The sequence below is a fragment of the Oncorhynchus keta genome, chromosome 11 (assembly GCF_023373465.1).
Source record: "Oncorhynchus keta strain PuntledgeMale-10-30-2019 chromosome 11, Oket_V2, whole genome shotgun sequence".
In the NCBI taxonomy this organism is placed as follows: domain Eukaryota; kingdom Metazoa; phylum Chordata; class Actinopteri; order Salmoniformes; family Salmonidae; genus Oncorhynchus; species Oncorhynchus keta.
The window spans coordinates 2929558-2948099 of NC_068431.1; the positions used below are offsets into that span (position 1 = coordinate 2929558).

The 18542-nt window shown below is 42.3% G+C and overlaps 1 protein-coding gene across 2 annotated transcripts in view; it reads right to left on the reverse strand.

Moving 5' to 3' along the window:
* Positions 1–2717: 2717 nt before the first annotated feature.
* The window catches only part of LOC118380367 (globoside alpha-1,3-N-acetylgalactosaminyltransferase 1-like), an 80638-nt gene continuing 64813 nt past the window's right edge, over positions 2718–18542 (reverse strand). For both annotated transcript variants that reach the window (XM_052529104.1, XM_052529105.1), the window contains exons 12-14: positions 17879–17992; positions 15298–15379; positions 2718–2938 (exon numbers count right to left, since the gene is read on the reverse strand). In XM_052529104.1, the coding sequence (XP_052385064.1) occupies positions 15311–15379; positions 17879–17992 (183 nt within the window). In that variant the 3' untranslated portion in view covers positions 2718–2938; positions 15298–15310. The remainder of the gene's footprint in view (positions 2939–15297; positions 15380–17878; positions 17993–18542) is intronic.

An 18542-nucleotide genomic window follows, 5' to 3' on the forward strand; every position in this document is an offset into this window, starting at 1 on the left:
CAGGCCCGTCCATTTGGGAGCCAGGCCCGTCCATTGGGGAGCCAGGCCCATCCATTGGGGAGCCAGGCCCATCCATTGGGGAGCCAGGCCCATCCATTGGGGAGCCAGGCCCGTCTATTGGGGAGCCAGGCGCGTCCATTGGGGAGCCAGGCCCGTCCATTTGGGAGCCAGGCCCATCCATTGGGGAGCCAGGCCCATCCATTGGGGAGCCAGGCCCGTCCATTGGGGAGCCAGGCCCGTCCATTGGGGAGCCAGGCCCATCCATTGGGGAGCCAGGCCCATCCATTGGGGAGCCAGGCCCATCCATTGGGGAGCCAGGCCCGTCCATTGGGGAGCCAGGCGCGTCCATTGGGGAGCCAGGCCCGTCCATTTGGGAGCCAGGCCCATCCATTGGGGAGCCAGGCCCATCCATTGGGGAGCCAGGCCCATCCATTGGGGAGCCAGGCCCGTCCATTGGGGAGCCAGGCCCGTCCATTGGGGAGCCAGGCCCGTCCATTGGGGAGCCAGGCGCGTCCATTGGGGAGCCAGGCCCGTCCATTTGGGAGCCAGGCCCATCCATTGGGGAGCCAGGCCCATCCATTGGGGAGCCAAGCCCATCCATTGGGGAGCCAGGCCCATCCATTGGGGAGCCAGGCCAAGCCAATCAGATTTAGTTTTTTTCCCCCACAAAAGGGCTTAATTACAGAAATAACCACTCCTCAGTTTCATCAGCTGTCCGAGTGGCTGGGCTCAGACCATCCCGCGGTTGATGTGAAGCCTGATGTGGAGGTCCTGGGCTGGCGTGGTTACACATGGTCTGCGGTTGTGAGGCCGGTTGGACATACTGAAAAAAATTATCTAAAACGACGTTGCAGGCAGCATATAGTGGAGAAGTGAACATGAAATTCTCTGGCAAAAACTCTGGTGGACATTCCTGCAGTCAGCATGTCGATTGTACACTCCTTCAAAATGTTAGACATTGTGTGATTAAAACACCACTCTAAAATGTGTGTTTGTTTTTTAGCCCCAGCACAAGGTCCACCTTTTTAAATTTTTTTATTTTTATTTCATCTTTATTGAACTAGGCAAGTCAGTTAAGAACAAATGTGTATTTGCAATGATGGCCTACCAAGAGACAAAAGACCTACTGCGGTATAATCGCGAAGCTTCTCAAACTTATCCTTCATCTTCCTTTCTGTGTGCTGGGTCTGGATAAATAAACAGTAAAGTGGTTAACAACTCTGGCAGCTCAGATTTCTCACCTTACTGTGTTTGCTGTTTGATCACTAGTGACTATGCCTTCACTAAAAGGCATTCAGCTTCTCCTGTTTGATCACTAGTGACTATGCCTTCACTAAAAGGCATTCAGCTTCTCCTGTTTGATCACTAGTGACTATGCCTTCACTAAAAGGCATTCAGCTTCTCCTGTTTGATCACTAGTGACCATGCCTTCACTAAAAGGCATTCAGCTTCTCCTGTTTGATCACTAGTGACTATGCCTTCACTAAAAGGCATTCAGCTTCTCCTGTTTGATCACTAGTGACTATGCCTTCACTAAAAGGCATTCAGCTTCTCCTGTTTGATCACTAGTGACTATGCCTTCACTAAAAGGCTTCAGACTCCTGTTTGAGTTTCTCCTGGCATTCAGCTTTTGGATGGGTGATGAACTCCTCTTAACAATGTTAAATCAAAACTTCATGAAACAGCTTCTCCTTGTTTGATCACTAGTGACTAAACTAAAAGGCATTCAGCTTCTATTTTGATCACAACTATGCCTTCACTAAAAGGCATTAAAGCTTCTCCTGTTTGATCACTAGTGACTATGCCTTCACTAAAAGGCATTCAGCTCCTCCTGTTTGATCACTAGTGACTATGCCTTCACTAAAGGCATTCAGCTTCTCCCGTAAACCCTGACCAGAAGACAACTCATGAAGAAACAGTCAAGGTTGATGACTGCCTCAAGTCAGTGGCCACAGAAGAACAAGCCATAGCTGTTCAGACTTGAGTTTCTCCTGGAATTTCAAAATTAGGTATTTGACCTGAAACATTGGTAAACAAACCTCTAAGTGCTCTATTTTAACTAACCTAGCTTAAAGGTAAACCTGAGGGCTCTATTTTAACAAACCTAGCTTAAAGGTAAACCTGAGGGCTCTATTTTAACAAACCTGACACAAAGGTAAACCTGAGGGCTCTATTTTAACTAACCTGACACAAAGGTAAACCTAAGGGCAGGTGGTAGCGCAATAGTGGTGTGTCAGAAATATTTTTGCTGTTTTCACAATTAATCGGCAGACTTGCTGGTGTTGGAGCCGAAGGGTTTTGATGAATATACAAGTTGTGGGTGTGTCGAGGCTTGGCCCCTCACTGGCCAATCAGAGTGTGCTCAATGGCGAGATATGTGGATGCTTTAATTTATGTATTTACGTTTTTTTATGTGTTGCCTTGGAAACGACTCGAAATGTAGATACCCTGTGCCATCTTTAGGGAAGATCCTACTGTGTCTTTTGCACATGCAAGCTATGGAGAACAGAAGATGGCCTGGCTTCAATAGAATCAATGTTAATTGTAGTTTGATAAATGGCTTACAAAAATGAAATAACAAAATGTAGACTTATCTTTTGCTAAATACATGAACTTGAACTCATTTGCAGTCCACATTGTTCTAAGTAATTGCATGGCTTCAATAGAATTCACACTGATATTATCACATTTCAGGTAAGACCCAAATGCAGACAACGTCAAAGTAACAACAGTTTATTAATCGAACAGGGACAGGCAAAAGACAGGTCAAGGGCAGGCAGAGGTCAGTACTCCACATAGTAAAGGTACAGTACGGCAGGCAGTCTCTTGGTCAGGGTAGGCAGAATGGTCAACCCCCGGGAAAACTAGGAAACAGGAACAATCGAGAGACAGGAGCAGAGGGGAAACCCGCTGGTAGTCTTGACAAAACAAAAATGAACTGGCAACAGACAAACAGAGAACACAGGTATAAATACACAGGGGATAATGGGGGAAATGGACGACACCTGGAGGGGGATGGAGACAATCACAAAGACAGGGGAAACAGATCCGGGTGTGACAGATATAGGGGCAATGCCTACTGTACATTACATTATGGCTGCACATGGACACGCCAAACATTGTCAATAAGCAAGATTCTAATTGATTCTAATTCTAGTTCTTTCCACAGTAGCAGGACAAAGATCCAACATAAATAGAATGGGAGAATGTCCACAGTTATACTGCTCCCCAATAGGCCTGTTTTATAAAACATCATCAGAACCACAGATCAGATCACATTCAAACATCTCCAGAAGTTGCATTGCATTGTGCGCCACGGACGTTGTAACCATAAAACCAGGAAGGTGAATCATGCTATACTGAACTAGAAATATAAACGCAACATGTAAATGTTTTGCTCACATGTTTTCATGAGCTGAAATAAACGATCCCAAAAAATGTTCCATACACACAAAAAAGCTTAGATTACAGTGGTGTAAAGTACTTAATTAAAAACACTTTAAAAAGTACTACTGTACTATCTGTACTTTACTAATTATATGTTTGACAACTTTTACTTTACTGCATTCCTAAAAAAATAAATGTACTTTTTACTCCATCCATTTTCACTGACACCCAAAAAGTACTTGTTACATTTTGAATGCTTGGCAGGACAGAGAAATGGTGCAATTCACACACTTATCCAGAGAACATCCCTGGTCATCCCTGCTGCCTCTAATCTGGCAGACTCACTAAACACACATGCTTCATTTGGAAAATGTCTGAGTGTCGGTGTGTTCCCCTGGTTAGCTGTACATTTAAATACAAAAACGGTTTGCTTACTATGAAGAATGTGAAATGATTTATACTTTTACTTTTGATACTTAAGTATATTTAAAACCAAATACTTTTAGACTTTTACTCAAGTAGTATTTTACTGGGTGACTTTCACTTTTAATTGAGGCATTTTCTATTAAGGTATCTTTACTTTTACTCAAGTAGGATTTTACTGGGTGACTTTTACTTTTAATTGAGGCTTATTTCTCTCCAATTTTGTGCAGAATTTTTTGCATCCCTGTTGGTGAGCATTTCTGCTTTGTCAACGTCATTACAGAGGTGCACCTTGTGCTGGGGAAAGGTTTGAGAAGCTTCACCAGTTTCTACGAGATTAAGAGACGGCCAGGATAGCTGCCCTGAGGGAGGAAGAGGAGCAGATGTCAGATGATGAAGAGGAAGAACGGGGAGATGACCAGAGAGATATCATCCATTTTAGAATGTATTGAAGCCATAGATGACAAGCCGAGAGCTAAAGACAAAGAATTCCTGCCGGTAGGAATTCTCCATTTTAGGAATATGTTATTGGTAGCTATTTAAATTGCTTGATTATAATTTGAGTGCTTGCATCAACAAAACTGCTCATATTCCAAATAATCATTATGCTACTGCTTGTTGTCCTCAAACTGCTGATGGATTCTTTCTGTTACTGATCTGTTCTGATAGGATTCAAATATTTCCCAGTTTATTAATTCATATTTGATGGATTCGATACGATAGCAAATTTCAATTTACAAAAAAAATGTAATGACTGCGTTTTGTCTTTTGAGCTTCTAGTCATGAAACCTATGCAGGCTACTCAATCACTTTTAATAGCTACTGTTTACCGACCTCCTGGGCCGTATAGCTACTGTTTACAGGCCTCCTGGGTCGTATAGCTACTGTTTACAGGCCTCCTGGGCCGTATAGCTACTGGTTACAGGCCTCCTCGGTCGTATAGCTACTGTTTACAGGCCTCCTGGGCCGGACTGTTTACAGGCCTCCTGGGTAGCTCTGTTTACAGGCCTCCTGGGCAGCTACTACAGGCCTCCTGGGTCGTATAGCTACTGTTTACAGGCCTCCTGGGCCGTATGTATGTTTACAGGCCTCCTGGGCCGTATAGCTACTGGTTACAGGCCTCCTGGGCCGTATACAACGTTCCTCACTGAGTTCCCTGAAGTCCTACCGGACCTCGTAGTCATGGCAGATAACAATTCAAATGTATGTTTTCAATCTTCACATGGAGAAATACACAGACCCACTCCAAAAGGCTTTCGGAGCCATCATCGACTCAATGGGTTGTCCAACATGTTTCGGGACCTACACATTACCACAATCATACCCTGTATCTAGTTATGTCCCGTGGAATAGATATCGTGGATCTTCCTCATAATCCTGGATTATCGGACCACCATCTTTGTACGTATGCAATCGCAACAAACTACTTGCTCAGACCCCAACCAAGGATTATCAAATGTCACTATAAATTCTTGAACAACGCAAAGATTCCTAGATGCCCTTCCAGACTCCCTCCACCTTACACCACGACGTTGGAGGATGAAAAATCAGTTAACCACCTAACTGAAGAAACTTAACCTCGGGGTAAAAATCCAGATGCAGTCGTACCGCTAAAAACAACTCAATAAAATGTCACAAGAAACTAGCTATAAAAGAAAATACCCTAAAACAAGCTTCCAGAAATATTGGAAGGGGAAATGGCCCTCCACCAAATTGGAAGTCTGCCAACTAGCTTGGGAAGTGAGTACCGTGCAAAAGCCCTCTGCGAGATCAGCCTATTTTTCCAACCTGAGTGAGGAGAATTCAAAACAATTCTAAATGGTTCCAAAGCTAACTATGCAACAGGATTCCACGAGTGAGGATGGCATTCACTTCAGCAGTGATGAATTCATGAACTTCTTTGACGAAAAGATCACGATCGTTAAGCAAACTAAGGTCTCCTCTTTGAGTATGCGTATTTCTCCAAAACTCAGTTGTCCCGAGTCTGCACAGAACTGCCTCTCTGAGAAACTCAGAGAAAGAGAGACAGTTTATTTTTATCCTGTATCTCTCATCATGAACTCTAAACCTTCCAGCTGCCTACCGCACCCTGTTCCTACTATAGGGTGCAATACTGAAAGAGCTACTTCCTGTGCCTGTCACTTCAATGTTGAACATAATAAACATCTCCCTGTATGTACCAAACTCACTAAAAAGGGCAGTAACAAAGCCTCACCTTAAAAAGCCAAACAGTGACAGCCGCCACAAAAAAAGGTTTAAAATATAATATTTTAAAAACTTTTCCCCGTTCATCTTTGCCTCGATCCAGACTAGTCTCCCAGTCCCTGCCGCTGAAAAACATCCCCATAGCATGATGCTGCCACCACCATGCTTCACCGTAGGGATGCTGCCACCACCATGCTTCACCGTAGGGATGGTGCCACCACCATGCTTCACAGTAGGGATGGTGCCACCACCATGCTTCACCGTAGGGATGGTGCCACCACCATGCTTCACCGTAGGGATGGTGCCAGATTTTCTCCAGGTGTGACGCTTGGCATTCAGGCCAAAATAGTTCAATCTTGGTTTCATCAGACCAGAGAATCTTGTTTCTCATGGTCTGAGAGTCCTTTAGGTGCCTTTTAGCCAACTCCAAGTGGGCTGCCATGTGCTTTTTACTGAGGAGTGGCTTCCTTCTGGCCACTCTACCATAAAGGCCTGATTGGTGGAGTGCTGCTGAGATGGTTGTCCTTCTGAAAGATTCTCCCATCTCCACAGAGGAACTCTGGAGCTCTATCAGAGTGTCCATTGGGTTCTTGGTCACTTCCCTTCTTCCATTTAAGAATTATGGATTTTTTTTCAAAAGGTTTACTAAGCACTTGTAACAGGCTGATTGTTAGCTGAATGACCTTTGCCTCCCTACGTGTTTTAGGGCACATACCATCTTCTAGGCTTAAAATTGAAGATGTGGCAAACAGGAGTTACAATGTATTCCATTACCAACCTCAGCAATTTTACCATCGAGGTTGTCGATACCAGGTGGTTTGTCCTTATTTATAGACAGCAACAATATTATAGATCGAGTTCTGAGATGATACAAAGGCCAATTAGAGAGAGAGTTTAGCAACCCACCCGAGGAACAGGTCTGGTTATACTCTGCATGACAGCACTGAGGCTTCTGCTCAGTCTATCCACCACAGAGCGATGGAGGGAGGGATGGAGAGGATGGAGGGACAGAGGTAGAGGGAGAGCAAGTTAGAGAAAAACCTGGGTGAGAGGGTCAGAGACGGAGAAAGAGAGGGAGGTAGAGATGGAGATGGACGGAATAGAAGGGGGATTGAGAAAGAGAGAGGTAGGTAGAAAGAGAGATGGACAGAATAGAAGGGGGATTGAGAAAGAGAGAAGTAGAAAGAGATGGACGGAATAGGAGGGGGATTGAGATAGAGGGGAAGAGCAAGGTAGAGGAAGAGTGGGATGACAAAGGGAAAAATAGGGAGCGGAGGGGGTGAAAAAGAGAGAGATGGAGAGAGGGGTGGAAAGAGAAAGGTGAAAGAGAGAGAGTAGAGTGAGAGGTGAAGAGAAAGAGAGTAGAATAGAGAGAGACGGGTCATGAGCAGATGAGCTCCTGAATTTTTCAGCATGTTTAGGAAAATTTGGATACATTTGGATTTTTTTTCACAAGAACACATACAGTGAGGAGAACAAGTATTTGATACACTGCCGATTTTGCAGGTTTTCCTACTTACAAAGCATGTAGAGGTCTCTAGTTTTTATCATAGGTACACTTCAACTGTGAAAGACAGAATCTAAAACAAAAATCCAGAAAATCACATTGTATGATTTAAGTAATTCATTTTTATTTTATTTCATGACATAAGTATTTGATCACCTACCAACCAGTAAGAATTCCGGGCTCTCACAGACCTGTTAGTTTTTCTTTAAGAAGCCCTCCTGTTCTCCACTCATTACCTGTATTAACTGCACCTGTTTTGAACTCGTTACCTGTATAAAAGACACCTGTCCACACACTCAATCAAGCAGACTCCAACCTCTCCACAATGGCCAAGACCAGAGAGCTGTGTAAGGACATCAGGGATAAAATTGTAGACCTGCACAAAGCTTCAAATCAAAACTTCAAACCTACAACCTACAATTTTGGACTAAATTACCAGGAAAGATATCAAGTATTTTTTTTATTTCCAAAGGAAACAGCAAACGCTCTGACAAAACATTGACCAGCAAAAAGAAGCACAACAGAAACCTGGATTTCTGATTTTCGTGACCATGCTACTTGATGCTAGGTGTTCATAATGTTTTGTCGAGCGATTGATTAACTTACACAAACGCTTGGATTGCTTTCGCTGTAAAGCACATTTTCAAAATCTGACACGACAGGTGGATTAACAAAAGGCTAAGCTGTGTTTTGCTGTATTACACTTGTGATTTCATGAATATAAATATTTTTAAAAATATTATTTGAATTCCAGGAACTGACAGTTTAGTCTGAAGCTACTTTTAAAAGCACAGAATAAAACTAGATTAGAATAATAAGATATATAATATATATATATATAATAATAAGGACTGAATGCTAAATCAAGTTTGATAGAACAGATCTGGCTGCAACTGCAATTAGCAACTGAGGTGTGAAGTGAGAGCTGTCAAAGTCCTCAAGTCCAACAATGACAGGAGAGATTCACAGCCTCCTCCACCCAAATGCACAGGCCTTTGAGGAACCCTGCTCCATTGCTTCCCTCTGTGCAGAGGTCAATCAATCAAATGTATAAATCAAATGTATTTATAAAGCCACTTCTTACATCAGCTGATGTCACAAAGTGCTGTACAGAAACCCAGCCTAAAACCCCAAACAGCAAGCAATGCAGATATAGGTTATCACAATACAGTGAACGTAAGCACGTGAACGTAAGCAACTTCCCCTGGCATGGCACAGCGCTATATTTTGGGGCACAGGAAGCCTAGTGGTTAGAGTGTTGGGCCAGGGGAAGTTGCTAGAACAAATCCCAGAGCGGACAAGGTAAAAATCTGTCATTCTGCCCCTTAACAAGGCAGTTAAACCCATTGTTCCTAGGCAGTCAAATAAGAATTTGTTCTTAACTGACTTGCCTAGTTAAATAAAGGTTAAATAAAATGTTAAAAAAATACATTAACACACTCAGGATACGAGACAACAATGACAGTGTGTCAGCCAATGTCAACCTGTACAAGTCTGGAACAGTATTGGTACAGGGCAACCCCAAACAGGTTCAGCTGGACTTCCAAATAATTAAAAGGGGAGCGCAGCAGGAGAAGCTCTCTCTCGATGAAGACTCACCCACTCCGAGTGACTAAGACCAGACTTCTTCCTTAAACATCCCCACAGACGAGCAACCCCAAACAGAAAGTCAACCCTCCCAGCACAGAACACTACTCCCTCACTGAAACGTAGGATACATCCACCCAGCTGGAGGCTAGGTAGGTGGAGCTGGAACAGCAGGTGAACACACTCCACTCAGCACAGACACTCAGCACGTGGTCCTTCTGTAGCTCAGTTGGTAGAGCATGGCGCTTGTAACGCCAGGGTAGTGGGTTCGATCCCCGGGACCACCCATACGTAGAATGTATGCACACATGACTGTAAGTCGCTTTGGATAAAAGCGTCTGCTAAATGGCATATATTATTATTATTATATATTAGACACAGACCAACACAACAACACCCCCTGTAAGAACAGGCTGCAGCACCCGGCCTCGCCCTACTAGAATCTGATGTCTACTATTTGCTGATGATCTGGTGCTTCTGTCCCCAAACAAGGAGGGCCTACAGCAGCACCTAGATCCTTTTGCACAGATCTTGTCAGACTTGGGTCCTGAAAGTGAATCTCAGTAAGACAAAAAATAATGGTGCTCCAAAAAAAGGTCCAGTCGCCAAGACAACAAATACCAATTCTATCTAGACACCGTCGCCTAGACAGATGAGCTTGAGTTTCTCTCTATGCAGACTACCTCAGGCACTGCTGAGGCAAGGGGAGTCTGAAAATGACGGTTCTCTGTCCTGGAAGAAGACCTCACACAGGTTCCTCAAGGCCAAGTAAAGTGGAGGATCCATTAAGGATATTTGACTAACAAAGTGGACATCCAGAAGGTTCCTTGGATTCCCAGCTTTTCTCTAGACAGGGGAAGACAGGGGAAGACAACAGAACACTGAAGCTGTGTTCACACAACAGGAAGACTGGATCTCTGAAGGAGGTCGTCTGGGAGACAGGGGGAGAAGCTGGGACAACAGAACACAGACGCTGTGTTCACACAACAGGAGGTCAGGAGGTCGTCTGGGAGACAGGGGGAGAAGCTGGGAAGACAACAGAACACAGAAGCTGTGTTCACACAACAGGAAGACTGGATCTCTGAAGGAGGTCGTCTGGGAGACAGGGGGAGAAGCTGGACAGACAACAGAACACAGATGCTGTGTTCACACAACAGGAGGTCGTCTGGGAGACAGGGGAAGAAGCTGGACAGACAACAGAACACAGAAGCTGTGTTCACACAACAGGAGGTCAGGAGGTCGTCTGGGAGTGACCAGGATGTGGCTGCCATTTTCTCCATCATTCACATTCCAGAATCTGTTTTGGTCTTTAAAGGAAAATATATCTCCTTGCTTTTCTTTGCTCTTGTTGCTATACCGCTCTGTGCTAATGAAACGCTGATAGTTATACATCTAGTAGCCCTGTGCTAATGAAACGCTGTAAGTTATACATCTAGTAGCTCTGTGCTAATGAAACGCTGTAAGTTATACATCTAGTAGCTCTGTGCTAATGAAACGCTGTAAGTTATACATCTAGTAGCTCTGTGCTAATGAAACGCTGTAAGTTATACATCTAGTAGCTCTGTGCTAATGAAACGCTGTAAGTTATACATCTAGTAGCTCTGTGCTAATGAAACGCTGTAAGTTATACATCTAGTAGCTCTGTGCTAATGAAACGCTGTAAGTTATACATCTAGTAGCTCTGTGCTAATGAAACGCTGTAAGTTATACATCTAGTAGCTCTGTGCTCTAATGAAACGCTGTAAGTTATACATCTAGTAGCTCTGTGCTAATGAAACGCTGTAAGTTATACATCTAGTAGCTCTGTGCTAATGAAACGCTGTAAGTTATACATCTAGTAGCTCTGTGCTAATGAAACGCTGTAAGTTATACATCTAGTAGCTCTGTGCTAATGAAACGCTGTAAGTTATACATCTAGTAGCCCTGTGCTAATGAAACGCTGTAAGTTATACATCTAGTAGCCCTGTGCTAATGAAACGCTGTAAGTTATACATCTAGTAGCTCTGTGCTAATGAAACGCTGTAAGTTATACATCTAGTAGCTCTGTGCTAATGAAACGCTGTAAGTTATACATCTAGTAGCTCTGTGCTAATGAAACGCTGTAAGTTATACATCTAGTAGCTCTGTGCTAATGAAACGCTATAAGTTATACATCTAGTAGCTCTGTGCTAATGAAACGCTGTAAGTTATACATCTAGTAGCCCTGTGCTAATGAAACGCTGTAAGTTATACATCTAGTAGCTCTGTGCTCTAATGAAACGCTGTAAGTTATACATCTAGTAGCTCTGTGCTAATGAAACGCTGTAAGTTATACATCTAGTAGCTCTGTGCTAATGAAACGCTGTAAGTTATACATCTAGTAGCTCTGTGCTAATGAAACGCTGTAAGTTATACATCTAGAATGTGAACAGTCTGTTGCAGGACATGTTGTTTCTGTAGCGTAGTGGTTATCTAGTTCGCTTCACACGCTTTAGGCCCACGGTTTTATAGGCATTGAGCATTGGAAATAAACGTTACAGTAATGTGAATGTAAAGTGATGACAAGTAAGCCAGGCGTTGCTGAACATTGTGTCACGCTTGTTTTCAATAGGATGGACGAGTTGCTCTCACATCTGCCTGACTTAAAGTTCCTCTCACATGTGTGTGAGAGAGAGTGTGTGAGAGAGAGAGAGACAGAGACAGAGAAGGAGAGAGAGACAGAGAGAGAGACAGAGAGAGAGAGAGAGAGATTTACTTGGAGAAAAGGGGGAATCACCCACCTGGTGTCCCAGGTCTAAATCAGACCCTGATTAGAGGGGAATCACCCACCTGGGTGTCCCAGGTCTAAACCAGACCCTGATTAGATGGAAATCACCCACCTGGGTGTCCCAGGTCTAAACCAGACCCTGATTAGAAGGGAATCACCCACCTGGGAGTCCCAGGTCTAAATCAGACCCTGATTAGAGGGGAATCACCCACCTGGGTGTCCCAGGTCTAAACCAGACCCTGATTAGATGGAAATCACCCACCTGGGTGTCCCAGGTCTAAACCAGACCCTGATTAGAAGGGAATCACCCACCTGGGAGTCCCAGGTCTAAATCAGACCCTGATTAGAGGGGAATCACCCACCTGGGTGTCTCAGGTCTAAATCAGACCCTGATTAGAGGGGAATCACCCACCTGGGTGTCCCAGGTCTAAACCAGACCCTGATTAGAGGGAAATCACCCACCTGGGTGTCTCAGGTCTAAATCAGACCCCGATTAGAGGGGAATCACCCACCTGGGAGTCCCAGGTCTAAATCAGACCCTGATTAGAGGGAATCACCCACCTGGGAGTCCCAGGTCTAAATCAGACCCTGATTAGAGGGGAATCACCCACCTGGGTGTCTCAGGTCTAAATCAGACCCTGATTAGAGGGGAATCACCCACCTGGGTGTCCCAGGTCTAAACCAGACCCTGATTAGAGGGGAATCACCCACCTGGGTGTCTCAGGTCTAAATCAGTCCCTGATTCGAGGGGGAAATGAAAGCGGTCCAGATTTGAATTTGCCCTAAGATCACTAACACTCTGCCAGGACTTACATTCAGAAAGGACACGTGTGCAGGGCCATGACTCATTTTGAATAGAATTGTGATCTTCATGTATTTAACTTGATTAGGCCTATATGCAGCAGAGGTTAGTCCAACTCACGCTCTTGTGATGAGCTAGCCCTGCCTGCGATCTCGCCCTGCCTGCGATCTCGCCCTGCCTGCGATCTCGCCCTGCCTGCGATCTCGGCCTGCCTGCGATCTCGCCCTGCCTGCGATCTCGCCCTGCCTGCGATCTCGCCCTCCGTCTAAGAGGGAATTCTTTCTCGGCATGATGATGGTTAAAACATAGGTTTCACGTGGGAGACCTCACCCATAACACTTACTAGATATGCAACCGTAAACAACATAAACATTCATGTATACAAACGACTGTGTTCAGCCTCCAGCCATCCACTCCCTCTCCCTGTGATCCATAGAGATGAATAGAGGACTCAAGTGCCCAGAAGCCCGTTTTAAGTATGGGTAGCACCATTGAGGACATCCGCCACTGGGTGGGACTTCCTGTGGGTTCAGGAAAGAACACGTACTTCCATCCAGGTCATTAGGAGGGATCAGCCAATGAATTGTGAGCAAACATTCCACAGCTGCAGGTGGCAGAAAATATTAAACCTGGGCTTTTTATTCCTGATCAAACAACACCCTCCAGGTGGCAGTATGCACCTCTCCGGGTTGTTTACCAACTCATACAAGTAGTAGAAAAAGAAAATGGACCTGTTCAAAATGTCTCTGCCCATGCTCTCACAGACACCATAATGGGACAGATACTCAGTTGAGTCTTCTATCCAAGTCTATGATGTAGATGAGCGACGACACCATAATGGGACAGATACTCAGTTGAGTCTTCTATCCAAGTCTATGATGTAGATGAGCGACGACACCATAATGGGACAGATACTCTGTTGCATCCTGTAACTGCCTCTATGCTGTGAACAGTTGAGGTACATTACCACAGACCTAGGATCAGATTTCGTTAACCCTATTCCTAACCATGGGCATTAGATGCTAACCTAACCACTGACCTAGGATCAGATTGCGTTAACCCTATTCCTAACCATGGGCATTAGATGCTAACCTAACCACAGACCTAGGATCAGATTTCCTTAACCCTATTCCTAACCATAGGCATTAGATGCTAACCTAACCACTGACCTAGGATCAGATTGCGTTAACCCTATTCCTAACCATGGGCATTAGATGCTAACCTAACCACAGACCTAGGATCAGATTTCCTTAACCCTATTCCTAACCATAGGCATTAGATACTAACCTAACCACTGACCTAGGATCAAACTTCCTTAACCCTATTCCTAAGCATTAGATACTAACCTAACCACAGTGTGTGTGTGTATTCCTAAAATAAATGGCAGTGTCTATCCACTAGATGGAGCCAGTGAGCTGCTATGAACATTACCCTCCATCTCTTCCTGTTGCTCCAACCTCAGATCTGAGATCAGATTTCCCTAACCCAGTGGTGGGCAGTAAGTGAACTTTGGTAATAGTTCAACGAGTAATTGAACTACATTTTTACAGTAGCTTGGTGCTCGTTGAACTAAATTAATAATAATAATATATGCCATTTAGCGGAGTTTTTTTACAGTCATGTGTGCATAATTCTACGTATGGGTGGTCCCGGGGATCACCCACTACCCTGGCGTTACTACGCCATGCTCTACCAACTGAGCTACAGAAGGACCATAACTTGGTAGTGTTTTCAGTAGTTAATAATTACTACACCACTACACCAATTACTACACCACTACACCAATTACTACACCAATTACTACACCAATTACTACACCACTACACCAATTACTACACCACTTACTACACTTACACCACTACACCAATTACTACGCCACTACACCAATTACTACACCACTACACCAATTACTACACCAATTACTACACCACTACACCAATTACTACACCACTACACCAATTACTACACCACTACACCAATTACTACACCACTACACCAATTACTACACCACTACACCAATTACTACACCACTACACCAATTACTACACCACTACACCAATTACTACACCACTACACCAATTACTACGCCACTACACTAATTACTACACCACTACACCAATTACTACACCACTACACCAATTACTACACCACTTTCTTTCTTTTTCTTTTTTTGAGAACATTAAATAAACCACGGGAGGGAAGTAGGCAAGAATTTCCATCATTTGTGTATTTAATAGACTAAATTACACATTCTGTTAACATCGGACTCCAGAGTGATCCGTTCCTGCAATTTAGAGTCTATGACATTTCAGATTTGGATATGATAATTTATCATGAAGTAATTTGGATGTACTGAACTACTTTACCCAAGTAGCCTTAGTTAAGTAAACTATATTTTTTTTATTAAAAGGGTAGAATTAATGTAGCTTTACTTCTTCCTGTGTGAAGCAATTAGTAGTTTGGTCAACTTAATTTTTAAAAAAAGCAGATTCCCCCAACGGTTCCCCAAACTCAGTCCTGGGTACCTCAAAGGGTGCACATTTTGTTGTTTGTCCCGAGGGCTGATTCAAATAATCAACTCATCAAGCTTTGATCATTTGAATCAGCTGTATGGTGCGAGGGCAACCTGTCCTTACACACCTAATTCCACTAATCAAAAGGGCTTGATGAGTAGATTTACTTCTCTCCAGGATATCACACGTTTCCCTTCTGAAATGACTTCCTATAGAAGAAGGAAAAGTTAGTCTTAGTTACATTATTAAATGTAGTAGTTACATTATTAAATGTAGTAGTTACATTATTAAATGTAGTAGTTACATTATTAAATCTAGTAGTTACATTATTAAATGCATTAGTTACATTATATGTATTAGTTACATTATTAAATGTAGTAGTTACATTATTAAATGTATTAGTTAATTATTAAATGTATTAGTTACATTATTAAATGCATTAGTTACATTATTAAATGCAGTAGTTACATTATTAAATGCAGTAGTTACATTATTAAATGCATTAGTTACATTATTAAATGTATTAGTTACATTATATGTAGTAGTTACATTATTAAATGTATTAGTTACATTATTAAATGTATTAGTTACATTATTAAATGTATTAGTTACATTATTAAATGTATTAGTTACATTATTAAATGTATAAGTTACATTATTAAATGTATAAGTTACATTATTACATGTATTAGTTACATTATTACATGTATTAGTTACATTATTACATGTATTAGTTACATTATTAAATGTATTAGTTACATTATTAAATGTATTAGTTATATGAAATGCATTAGTTACATTATTAAATGTATTAGTTATATGAAATGCATTAGTTACATTATGAAATGTATTAGTTACATTATTAAATGTAGTAGTTACATTAAATGCATTAGTTACATTATTAAATGTATTAGTTACATTATTAAATGTATTAGTTACATTATTAAATGTATTAGTTACATTATTAAATGTATTAGTTACATTAAATGCATTAGTTACATTATTAAATGCATTAGTTACATTATTAAATGCATTAGTTACATTATTACATGTATTAGTTACATTATTACATGTATTAGTTACATTATTACATGCATTAGTTACATTATTAAATGTATTAGTTACATTATTAAATGCATTAGTTACATTATTAAATGTATTAGTTACATTATTAAATGTATTAGTTACATTATTAAATGTATTAGTTACATTATTAAATGTATTAGTTACATTATTAAATGTATTAGTTACATTATTAAATGTATTAGTTACATTATTAAATGTATTAGTTACATTATTAAATGTATTAGTTACATTATTAAATGTATTAGTTACATTATTAAATGTATTAGTTACATTATTAAATGTAGTAGTTACATTATTAAATGTAGTAGTTACATTATTAAATGTAGTAGTTATATGAAATGCAGCCTTAGGCAGATATGCTGCAGCTCTATTTTCATGTCATCTGACCATAGCATCAGTTACAATCCAAGAGCCAAAGGTCACGTTAGCATCTACGTAACACACATGTGATTCAGAGTCGCTTGATGCTATATATATATATATATTATACACACACAATGAGAAATGGCTTTTTAGAGTTCATTGAGTTCACTTCATAATGTATCTAACTAGATTCCATCAGAAGTGAAGATGGTTTAAACAAGAGTGACTGTTGTTTTCCCCTTTTTTCTACAGCAAATGACATCTCCAATAAGAGCATTAGGGACGGTGGTGGTTAGAGTGTAGGGACGGCAGGTAGCCTAGTGGTTAGAGTGTAGGGACGGCAGGTAGCCTAGTGGTTAGAGTGTAGGGACGGTAGGTAGTCTAGTGGTTAGAGTGTAGGGGCAGCAGGTAGCCTAGTGGTTAGAGTGTAGGGACGGCAGGTAGCCTAGTGGTTAGAGTGTAGGGACGGTAGGTAGTCTAGTGGTTAGAGTGTAGGGACGGCAGGTAGTCTAGTGGTTAGAGTGTAGGGACGGCAGGGTAGCCTAGTGGTTAGAGTGTAGGGGCGGCGGATAGTCTAGTGGTTAGAGTGTGGGGTGGCAGGTAGCCTAGTGGTTAGAGTGTAGGGGGGTTAGGTAGCCTAGTGGTTAGAGTGTAGGGGGGTTAGGTAGCCTAGTGGTTAGAGTGTAGGGGCAGCAGGTAGTCTAGTGGTTAGAGTGTAGGGGGGACAGGTAGCCTAGTGGTTAGAGTGTAGGGACGGCAGTTTCCTGTCAGCACAACATACAACGAATTCAGTGGTTAGAAAGTTGGGCAAGTAACCGAAAGGTTGCTAGATCGAATTCCGAGCTAGACCCACTTCAAAAAAATCTGTCTTTCTCCCCCTGAACAAGGCAGTTAACCCACTGTTCCCCGGTAGGACGACATTGTAAATAAGAATTTTTTCTTAGTTGACTTGCTTTAGTTAATGATTGGATATAACGTTAAAAGGTTTCATGTGTAAAACTGATTTGTTTACAGATTTAATTCATGTAAATTAGGTTTGAGAATTGTATCTCCACCGAAAATCAACAAAAGCATTGATGTGGTGTTGATAGTGTTGCGAAAAAGATGGCACCGACAGAGGGCTGCCTTGCTTCTAGTCCTTAGGAAACTTTATTTAGTGTTTCATGCATTATTTCTAACACTGCTAGGCCCAGAAAACCTTAAGTGTTATTACATACAGACGGGAAGAACTATTAGATATCAGAGCCACGTCAACTTACCAGCACTACGACCAGGAATACGACTTTCCCGAAGGATCCTTTGTCCAAACTGCATTTGAACTGATTCGCAACCTGGATTCTTTGTACGTCGTGTCGACAGGAATAAACATCTCTCTGGGAAGGAGGGCATGATTAACGACTCATGGTGTAATTGTAACAACATAAAGGAACTCCAGTCCATTTGTTCACCTGATGTAGAATTCCCCACAATCAAATGACAACCGTATTACCTCCCAAGAGAATTCTCCTCGGTCATTGACACAGCTGTGTATATCCCCCCTCAAACCGATTCCACGACGGCCCTCAAGGAACTTGAGCTGGCGATTGTGTTTACGGACATATTCAACACCTTCCTATCCCATTCTGCTGTCCCCACATGCTTCAAGATGTCCACCATTGTTCCTGTACCCAATAAGGCAAAAGTAATTGAACTAAATTACTATTGCCCTGAAGCACTCACTTCTGTCATCATGAAGTGCTTTGATAGGCTAGTCAAGGATCATATCACCTCCACCTTACCTGTCAACCTAGACCCACTTCAATTTGCTTACCGCCCCAATAGGTCCACAGACAATGCAATCGCCATAACACTGCACACTGCCCTATTCCATCTGGACAAGAGGAATACTTATGTAAGAATGCTGTTCTTTGACTATAGCTTAGC